The 10,636-nt window shown below is 51.8% G+C and overlaps 1 protein-coding gene across 1 annotated transcript; it reads left to right on the top strand.

The window, feature by feature from the left end:
* Nucleotides 1–10,117: 10,117 nt before the first annotated feature.
* LOC132076955 (zinc finger protein 773-like) lies at nucleotides 10,118–10,636 on the top strand. Its single transcript, XM_059478383.1, has one exon. The coding sequence runs from the start codon at nucleotides 10,118–10,120 to the stop codon at nucleotides 10,634–10,636; it is 519 nt and encodes a 172-aa protein (XP_059334366.1).

Below are 10,636 nucleotides of genomic sequence, written 5' to 3'. Positions count from 1 at the left end.
TTCCATTGGGCTTCTCACTGTTACATGAGTTCCTGGTTCCACCGAGCTCTGCAATGTCACAGTGGTCTCTTTGGTTCCAGAGAGTCAGAATGTCCCCGTGGTCTCATAGAGCCCCACTACGATCCCCTTGATTCCATGAGGCCCTGCTGTGTTACAGTGACCCCTTAGTTAAATGAGGCCCTGCAGTATCACAATGGCCCCTTGGTTCCATTGGGACCTGAAGTGTCGTAATGGTCTCCATGGTTCCATGAGGTCCCGGAATGTCACGATGGCCTTTTGGTCCCTTGAGCTTTTTTACAGCCAACAACATTCTCCTTGTCTCCAAATGTCATAATGGATCCTTTGTTCCATGACGTGCCTGGCCTCCCACAGCCTCTCAGAGACCTTCTCCCCCTCAAGGTCCCCAACAGCCCTTCATGGCCCCTCAAAACTCCTCCTGGCCCCTCATGACACCTCACAGTTCCATCATGGCCCATCACAGTCCCTGACATCCTCCCACAGCTCCTCACAGCCCATCATGGTCCATCCCAAAGCCCCTCCCAGCCGCTCACAGCCCCTCACGGCCCCTCACAGCCCCTCATGGCCCCTCACAGCCCCAGGCCTGGGGCTCCTCCCAAAGGATGAAGGGTCGGGCCCTGATTGTTCTCCTTTCATTTCAGTCCTTTCACAGCCATGAGTGCAGAACGGCTGAAATGGAGCCTTTCCCCAGCCTTTCCCTCGGGGTTAACTGCGGGCTGAAGCTCTGTACTGGTGCTGGCCCCAGCGCCACCATCCCTGCAGCTGCCCGGCCTTTGCTGTCCCCCCGTGTCCTTTCCCTGTCCCCGAGTCCCGCCCGGCTCTGGCAGCAGCAGCAGCTGCAGGGCAGGGGGCGCCGGCCCGGCCCGGCCCAGCCGGGGCTCCAGGCCAGGAGCAGCAGGAGCGCCGGCCCCTTCCCGCCTGTTCCTGCCTCGGCTCCCAAGGGCTTTTCCCAGCTCAATTCGGGAGCAGAGCAACCAGCACCCACACAGAGCCCTGACTGCCCAGGGCCCACCTGTGCTGCCCTGAGCCAGCCCGTCAGAGGGAGACAGGATCGGGTTCCAGCGCTGTTTTCAGCTCTGTTTGACTCACCCTGAGGTTACAGCAGGAGGCTGCTGCTGCCTTTGCCTTTGGAATTGGGGATCATGGTTGCTCTTGGCCCTCTTGTGCTTGCCACTTGAATTTTGTCCATAAAACTGCAAATGCCTCTTTCAGTTGGTGCTATCCATGGTGCTTTCAGGACAGTGAAGTCAGTATTTTTGTCTCGGACATAAAGATCAGCAGATACTGGAATGCCCACCAGCCCCTGAGCACTAAGGCGAGGGGAATTAAAGCCCCACAGGCCACATTTGCAGAGTTCAAACAAAGCCCTGTTGCTGAAGCTGTTGAAATAGAAAAAACTGACAGAGGCCACCACAGAAATTGCCTCCGCAGTGTGGAATTAAATTTAAAAATCCACCAGGAGAAACAGAAACCAGAACTTCTTGACTCGCTTCATTGCTCCTTCCCAGCAGCAGGAAACACAGATGCCCAGAGGCCTTTTGCACTGCTGCTGCCCCCAGTTTGAGCCCAGGCTCTGCCCAGTCCCAGCGGGAACCTGAGCCCAGCCCAGGGAGCTCAGCGCACGCTGGGCCAGGCCCAGAGCCCCGGGCACGGCCGCCCATTGCAGGGCAACAGTGCAGACGGAATGTCCTGCGGCCAAACCTCCTGCTCCTGCCACACAGCGCCAGCCTTCTCCCCCTCCTCCTCCTCTTCCAGCACGGCACAAATTCCAGCTCAGAGGAGGCTTCCCCAGACTTGGCTCGGGCTTCTGTTCCAGCCTGAGTGTCCCTGCAGAGGAACAGGGCATCTTTCAGGCGCTTCCACAAGCTCAGGCTTCGCACTTCATGGGGAATCTGGGATGCAAATGGCCTTTTTAAGAAAGACAAAGATGAGGGAATGGATTAGTAGTTATTAGATAAAGATCACTTTTCTTCCAGGCAAGGTTCACCAAGTCATTCTCTGCATTTTTCCTTTTCAGATTGTTTCAGTTGGCTGTTCTGGGAGGTCCAGCTTGTTCTGGTGCTTCTCATGAACTGATTGTGCTCTTGATTTATGCACCAAGCACCAGATGTGGAATCATCTACACTGAACTCAGAAACAAACTCCCTCTGTTAGAGCATTTTCACATTCCAGATAATTTTCAAGATTTCTGCTGACAGGTTGGAATGATCATCACACAACTCTCCACTTGTGGCTGCAGGCTCTGGAGATTCTTTCTCTGCATTCAGCCAGGTTTGTATTCCCTAACAATTCCTGGTACCACCTCCTGTTTTCTTAGCCTGGAACAGTAACAATGAAAACCTTACCCACAGCACAACTCCCCAGTCCACCACGAAAAGAAAGGACAAGATGTCAAGTTCTCCAAACCTTTGTCCTGCTTTGCTGCAAGAGTCCTGCATCATGCACAGTGTGGAAAGCCAAGAGAAGCTGCAGGTGGTGGCACATCTTGTGACAGGAACTCGACCTCATTCTCCAGGAAAGGTTTTTGAAAAGAACAGACGGGATTACGGAGAAGATTACCGAAAAACTGAACCAGCGTTCCAGAAATGAAATGAAAATGGAAAGAAACCATCTGAAATGTTTCCCTCAATTTATTTCTATGCTCCCCTTCTCCATCTTGCACTACTTCTCCATGTCATTCATTCCAAATGGATCTCACCTTTAAGGTTTAATGACTTAGCGAGTTTTAGACACTGTAAAATACCATGAACTGCACACAGTTTGCCTTCCCCTGTTTTTGTTGGACAGCAATGCTGGAGCCATCAGTGCAGTACTTGGGTCGGGCACGAATCCTGCAGCCGTGACCGTGGTCACAGGGGTTTTCAGGAAGAGAGAGAGAAGAGAATGTTGACTCCATGATCAGAAGGCTTGATTCATTATTTTATGATATATATATATTACATTATAACTATACTAAAAAGAAAAGAAATGGAAAAGTTTCCTCAGAAGCTCCTAAGCAAAGAATAGAAAAGAATGATAACAAAGATCGATGTCTCGGCAGAGAGCAAGAGCCAGCTCTGCCATGAGTGTTCAGTACATCCAAACATCCACAGGAGACCAATCATGGATCCACTTGTTGCATTCCACAGCAGCAGATAACCATTGTTTACATTTGTTGCTGAAACTTCTCAGCTTCAGCAGGAAAAATCCTAATGAAAGGATTTTAATGAAAAGATGTCTGCGACATGCAGGCAGGCAATGTGCCCCAGCAGTGTGTGACCCTCAGCAGGGAACAATGCTCAGCAATCCTGCAGGCAGGCAATGTGCCCCGGCAGTGTGTGACCCTCAGCAGGGACAATGCTCAGCAATCCTGCAGGCAGGGAATGTGCCCCAGCAGTGTGTGACCCTCAGCAGGGACAATGCTCGGCAATCCTGCAGGCAGGCAATATGCCCCGGCAGTGTGTGACCCTCAGCAGGGACAATGCTCAGCAGCGTTGCTGTGCTCGCTCCCCATGGAACCATGCCAGGAGCAGCTGCTGAGCACAGAAGCCATCACAGCCCCCGCCCTGCTCCAGAGCCCCTTGGCAGGGTGGGCTCCTGCCCTGGCTCTGTGTGCCAGGAGCCGGCAGCGCTGGGTGCAGGGAGCCCAGGGAGGGCACAGAAACGCTGGGTGAGAAATGCTGGGGCACAGCGAGATGGGCGAGTGCAGCCAGCCAGGGCAGAGGAGCAGCATGCACAGGGGGCACAGCCTGCAGGACACATGGCCAGGGGGAGAAAACAAAAAACTTCTCAGGAGGGTGGAGAACAAACTTTTAGTGGCAAACTTCAGAGAATGAGGTACTTGGGAAATCTTAAACAGCATTGAATTATAGTAAAGCACTTCATATAGCACTGACTTAGCAAACTCTAACCTGTCCAATTGCAAGTTAACCAGATTTTGAGAAGAGGAAGTCAGGAGAAGAGAGAGAGGGAGAGAGAGATCCACAGTCAGCCTTGGATCTCAGCTGCTGTGAGCTCTGGGGCCGTGGGACATGTCAGTGTCACACCCCTGTCACAGCCTTACCTGCTCTGGTCCCTCTCCCAGGTGGGGTTTGTGGGGTGCCAGGGGCTTGGCTGCCACTTTGGGGCATGGCCAGAGACTGCAGTGGCTGGGGTGGGGCAGTGACCACCCCATCTTTACAGAACTCTCCCTGCCCCCAAACACACACTGGAGATGTCTGGGGCCGTTCATCATTTCTCTGCTCTCCAGCCCTGAGGCAACGGACTCTGGCTACAACTCTGAGTTCGTGCCCAAGGCAACCACCCCTGGCAATGGGGCTCCATGGAGCTGCTCTCAGGAAACTCCCATGAGCTGGGGAGTGCCCCAAAACTGCCTCAGAAACATGAGAGACCTCAAAATCTCTTCAGGAATGTGGATTATTAAAAAACTCACTCAGTAATGGGCTCCCCCTCCCTTCATCATCCCCAAACTTTGGCTGTCTCATTTCAGACCCCAATCCACCTCCCCAATCCCAACCCCAACTCATCCCACCACTCCTGGACATCAACACCCCCTTCCCAAGCCATATTTCCCCCATTTTCCACCTCCCAAACACCACTGCACCCATCCTGCCCCACCCAATGCCCATCTCAACCCTCCTGATTTGAAGCCATCTTTGCTCAATCCCCTTCCAACCCCATTCCACACCAAAGAGCAGTGGAATCAAGGAATTTTGGGGTGGGATTGAGTAGTTTTCAGTGGCACTGAGGTGACAGATTGAACCCTTGTTGAAGGAACGGGACCCGGACACCAGGTGGTTCATCACAGGTCCCGTTTATTGAAGAAAGCATCAAACACTTATACAGCAAATAATAAACTTATGAATATTCTGCAAGCCAAGCAATCTATTGGTTAAACTATACCATGAACTCTTCCTCATTCCTTAGGGGTTACATCTGTCATTTCTCATGTCTCTTTCACTATTTGTTATTATACTACAGCTAGGCCCAAGGACACTCTATCTCACAGGTGCATGACTTGGAATTAACCACAGCTTTGTACTTTTCCAGTTTCTAGCAGCTAAATTCCCAACATCCCCTCTTGTCTCTTTGAGTGCCAAGAAAAGGGAAATGAGTACACCAAATACCCCCAAAACCCCAAATTCTCCCAATTATTTCCCTGAATCTCAGATTCCCCTGAAACACAAGTAAAAAGTGAGGCTTCAGATTCCTTTGATGAATTTATTGATTTTTACCCCAATTTCTTCTGGTTTAAAGAGATGAAGATGAATCCAAAGAAAATTAGGGCCAAAATAAAAGAATAACCAGCCCAGTGTCTTCCCAACATGGATCCCAGGGAATGTGGATTGCCAGGGTTCTGACCATTGTGGGTCCTCCCATGGGGGATGAAGCTGGAGCCGTGCATGAAGCTCCTCCTGCAGTTGGGGCACTCACAGGGCTGCCCTTACTGGTGACTCTGTTGGTGTCGGGTAAAGAACGAGTGGTCTGAGAAGCTCTTCCCACACTGGGGACACTCGTAGGGCCTCTCCCTGTTGTGAATGCACAGGTGCCTGATGAGGGTAAAGTTGTGCTTGAAGCCCTTCCTACAGTCAGGGCAGCGGAAAGGCCTCTCCTCCGTGTGAATGCGCTGGTGCAGGAGGAGATTGGAGCTGGTCTGAAACTTCTTCCCTCACTGGGGACACTCGTAGGGTCTCTCCCCAGTGTGGATGTGCTGGTGCCTAACAAGGTTGGAGCTGCCCTTGAAGCCCTTCCCGCATTCAGGGCAGGTGAAGGGCGTCTCCTCGGTGTGAATCTGCTGGTGGCAGAGGAGATCGGAGCTGGTGTGAGACCTCTTCTGACACTGGGGACACTCATAGGGCCTCTCTCCAGTGTGGGTGTGTTGGTGGGTGACGAGGACGGAGCTGCAGCTGAAGCCCTTCCCACACTCCCCACACTTGTAGGGCCATTCCCCGGTGTGGATCATGTGGTGGCTGATGAGGTGGTTGCTCTGCATGAAGCTCTTCCCACACATGTGGGGCTTCTCCCCATTGTGAATCTGATCATGGGCCACCAGCTCTGAGCTCTGGCTGAAGCTCTGTCCACCTTCCTGGCTCAGGGTGGGTCTTTCCTTCTCAGAGAAGCCTGGGCTGGGTTTGGAGCCCATCCTCCTGTGGGATCTCTGGAACTTTTCCTCCCTATTGGAATTCTGCACTGTGGCACTGCTCAAAACAGCCTCTTCCATGAGGTTCTGGTGCAGGGATTTGTCCTCCCTGGTCTCCATCCTCAGCTCCTTCTCTGGGGGAGGAAGGACAAGGAGAGGAATGGATTTGCCTCCATGCCACAGGGAAGGGGAAGGAGATCCCCCCAGTGCATCCCCAGCAGGACGGCGTTGGCAGCAGGGTTGTCCTGCAGCTGGGGGCTATGTTGGGCTGGGAGACGGAGCAGGAGAGAGGGGGAAAGGGGCACTGACTTCCTCCTCACCTACCTGGGTGTCCGGGGCATCTTCCTCTTCCTTGTAGCCTTCTCCTCCTCCATTCAGCCAAGGTTTGGGAATGGGATATCCTGGTTTGGGAAAAACAAGGTGTGAATCCCTTGGATTGGGAATTCCTCCCAACCAAATCCATCTCCAGAAGTCATCTGGTGTCCATAAAAACTTCCAAAAATCAAGAAAAAAAAAAAAAAACACCAGGAGTGTCCCATTTCCAGTCTCATCCCTCTGGGTTTCTGGTGGTTCCCCTCCTCAGGGATGCTGGGAATCCCATGGGTCCTGGGGATCCCTCTCTCCAGGGTCCTGCTTAGTGATGCTGGGGGAATTTCAGGGTCCCCCTCTCCAGCGTCCCCCCACTCCAGCCACTTGGGGGTCCTCTGTCTTCCCACCACCCTGTCCTGGATTTGGGCAAATTTGGGAGAAAACCTCCAAAAGGGTTTTCTCTAAAAAGCAAATTCAAGCAGCCACTCCCCCAACCAGATCAGGAAAAGATTTCCTCAGAGAAAACAGGAAAAAAACCTGTTTATTTAACAGGCAAAGCATTCACCAGCACAAAAAAAATGAACAATATTAAACAATAAAACCTCTTGCCGCTACAAAAGAGATGACAAACTCAGAAAGTCCCTCTGTGGGCAGTAGCTCAGCTCAGTCTCTTATCAGTCCCTCTGGCACTGGAAATGCCACAGCCCAGGCTCAGCCTAGTGGGCCGCAGGTGCAAGCTGCTGGTGCGGTCGGGGTGTTCAGTGCAGAGCAGGTTTAAACAACTCCAAAGAAAAAGAAAAACCACGGTCCAGGGAACTTCTCTGCTTCAAGTGATCTAAAAACTAACTAAAAGCAAAGGAGAGTTTTTTCCTGCTGTTTGTCTGTCAGCAGACAACTGATACCTTAGGTTTTAAGTTTTTCTATTGTGTTTTGGTGTGCAGCTTTTAGCTTTATATTAAGTGTTACTGAGATCTTTTCACAGAGTGGTGAAGACAAAACAATCCTGTTCTAGCTGGAGACTCAAGGACAAGCTCTTCAAACTTCAGGCCCAAAGCATAAACAACATGAAAAGAGGAGGGCAGGCAAGCAAGCAAGGAAGACGAAACTTCATAATTTGAAGCTATTGAAGCTATTAATTGGGCTGTTAACTCCTATATATAAATGTACTAAAATTTACAAAAATGTGAGATCTCGTGACCAAGCCCTCTTTTGCTCCCATCTCAGAGCCATCCAGGCAGAGCCACATCTGTGGCTCCAGTACTCCCAGGGTGTGACCTTTGAAGGCACTACAATAAATATCTAATTTACTCCACTTAACTCCGTCTGGCCTCTATTCCATCTCCTTAAGGCATCACAACACTCCAGGAGCCGGAATGTGGAGGAGTGAGTGCAGTGTATGAAAACAAACTGCAGCTTCTTCCTCCTGCCCTTCACTCTCAGAGCCAGCCTTCAAGGTGCAGAACCCATTTCTGGGCTAAACGGACCGATGGGGTACGAGCATCATGAAGTCACCCCAGGACATGCCCCTGTCAGGGTCAGGGGGTCCCGTCCCCGCCTCATCTCAGGGCTGCCGGGGGTCCCTCAGCTCTGGCATTGCCGCTTCCCCTCTCCCCGCCCCGGGGGTCCCCCGTTCCACAGCCCCGGCTCTCACGGGGATCCCCAAAACCAATGTCCCATTTGTACCCGGGACCCCCCTGAGGGGTGATCGCGGCTCCTCTCACCCCGAAAAAGCTCCTCTTAGGGAGCCCAAAGATATCCGGGGCTCGAGTCCGGGTTCTGCTGGCTCCGAACACTCACCAAAAAAATCCTCCTGGAGACCCCTGGCTGGAGTAATTTGGGAATTTAATTACTTGAGCTGGGCTTCTTCTGGGACTTTCAGCAGCCTTGTGATCCTCACCTTGGAGTGAATGAACCTTGTCAGTCTTGCTGGTATCATTTGCTCCCTTTCCTCCAGTGATTTTAACAAACTTTTCAAGGAAGGACAAGAAAATATTTTCTTTTTCCCTGGCCATCCACAAAAGCCATTTTCCTCATAAGTTCTCCCATAAGTTCCCCAGGATGAAGGAGGGACTGTGTCCAAGTTTCCAAGAGTTCTTCCAGAAAGAACCACAATCTCCTCAGAGGAAGGAACCATGCTGTTGTCAAAGGCACTTGGGGTCAAAGAACAGTGCCTGAACTCACTGTGCCAAAATATTGTTGCAATATGGTTAAGAATACTGGTAGAGAGATGACTCTGCCCCAATTAAGGTGCTAACGAGACCAAATCCAAAGTAGATTTTATTAAACAGTAAATGTGAGGTAGAGAGAGAGATCGAAAAAAGGGAAAAGGAGGGGAGAGTAAGGGAGTGACAGGGACAGAGTGGAGCAGGGCAAGTGTGACATTGTGCCTGTGTGTGTGTTGCCATCCCACGGTGGGGGTTTTACACCTGAGCCAGTTTGGGTAAGGGGGTGGTGTTCACCCCCTGAGCAGGGATTACCCCACTGTTTCAGGGTGCAATGTAAGATGTAACCAAATGCATGTTTTCAATCACCATCTTCATCAACTGCTATAAACAGGTGGGGTAGTGTTCTTTATCTCTTCCATGACTCACCCCTGATAACACCTTCCAAGGGAGATATCTTCTGTGAATGGGCCATTGAGTGTCACTGCAGGACTGATAAAATTCCATAATCCCATTGTGGGATGCTCCGCCCAGGGGGAGGAACCAAGCATTCCTACCTGGATATAAGCTGAGTAATGAAAGACCAGGAGCAGCTTGCCTACTGGATTCCCAGAGGACAAGAGCTCCATTACCACCACTGGACCTTCAGAGGAAGACCAGACCCTTCTACCGGATCACTGCTTTGACAAAATCACGTTCATCACTCCAACAGGACTGCACCCACCATTTAATGGGACTGCTACCACCACCCTGACCAACAGGGTGTCAGGTTATATCCTGACTCTGTCAGTTTAAGGCAGTGTTTCTGTATCATTGCCTTGGTCCTAATTTTCTTATTAAATTGTAATTCTGACTGAGACTTTCCCTCATGTTTGCCGTCAAACCAGTACAAAACTCAATGTGCTCATCCCTTGTTTTCCTCCCAAAATGAAATTTCCCATTCCCAAACCTTCACCTGATGGAGGAGAAAGTTGCAAGGAAGAGGAAGATGCCCTGGGACACCCAGGCAGATGAGGAGGAAGTCAGTGCCCCTTTCCCCCTCTCTCCTGCTCCATCTTCCAGCCCTGCACAGCCCCTGGCTGCAGGACAACCCTGGTGCCAATGCCATCCTGCCAGTGATGCACTGGGGGGATCCCCTTCCCTCTGGCATGGAGGCAAATCCCATCCTCTCTTTCTCCTTCCTTCCCCAGGTAAGGAGCTGAGGATGGAGACCAGGGAGGAAAAATCTCCACATCAGAACCTTGTAAAAGAGGCCGTTTTGAGTGACTCTAGTGCAGAGGAATCCAACATGGAGGAAATGCCACAGAGATGCCACAGGAGGAGGGGCTCCAAAGCCAGCCCAGGATTCTCGGAGGAAGAAAGAACCACCCAGAGCCAGGAAGGGGGACAGAGCTTTAGGCAGAGCTCAGAGATGGTGGTTCATGAGCAGCTTCGTGATGGGGAGAAGCCCCACAAGTGCTTGCAATGTGGGAAGAGCTTCAAACAGAGCAAGCACCTGGTCAGCCACCACATGATCCACACCGGGGAATGGGCCTATGAGTGTGGGGAATGTGGGAAGGGCTTCAGCTACAAATCCACCCTCGTGACCCACCAAGGCATCCACACTAGGGAGAGGCCCTGTGGGTGTCCCCAGTGTCAGAAGAGGTTTCACACCAGCTCCAGGCTCCTCCAGGACCCACAGATTCACTCGGAGGAGAGGCCCTTCTGCTGTCCTGACTGTGGAAAGGGCTTCAACCACAGCTCCCACCTCATCAGGCACCAGCGCATCCACACAGGGGAGGGGCCCTACCAGTGCGCCACATGTGGGAAGAGGTTTCACACCAGCTCCCATCTCCTCCTGCATGAGCGGATTCACACAGATGAGAGGCCATTTTGCTGTCCTGACTGTGGGAAGGGCTTCAAGCACAACTTCACCCTCATCAGGCACCGACGCATCCACACTGGTGAGAGGCCCTTCGAGTGTTCCCAGTGTGGGAAAAGCTTCACCCAGAGCTCTCACTTGACAAGACACCAACAGAGCCACCAGTAA

Source organism: Ammospiza nelsoni, chromosome 9, assembly GCF_027579445.1.
Source record: "Ammospiza nelsoni isolate bAmmNel1 chromosome 9, bAmmNel1.pri, whole genome shotgun sequence".
In the NCBI taxonomy this organism is placed as follows: domain Eukaryota; kingdom Metazoa; phylum Chordata; class Aves; order Passeriformes; family Passerellidae; genus Ammospiza; species Ammospiza nelsoni.
Note: the sequence above shows the minus strand (reverse complement) of the source record. Positions and strands in the feature narration are given on the sequence as shown.

Coding starts and splice junctions, on each gene's coding strand:
- LOC132076955 (XM_059478383.1), top strand. CDS start 10,118: ATGATCCACACCGGGGAATGGGCCTATGAGTGTGGGGAATGTGGGAAG.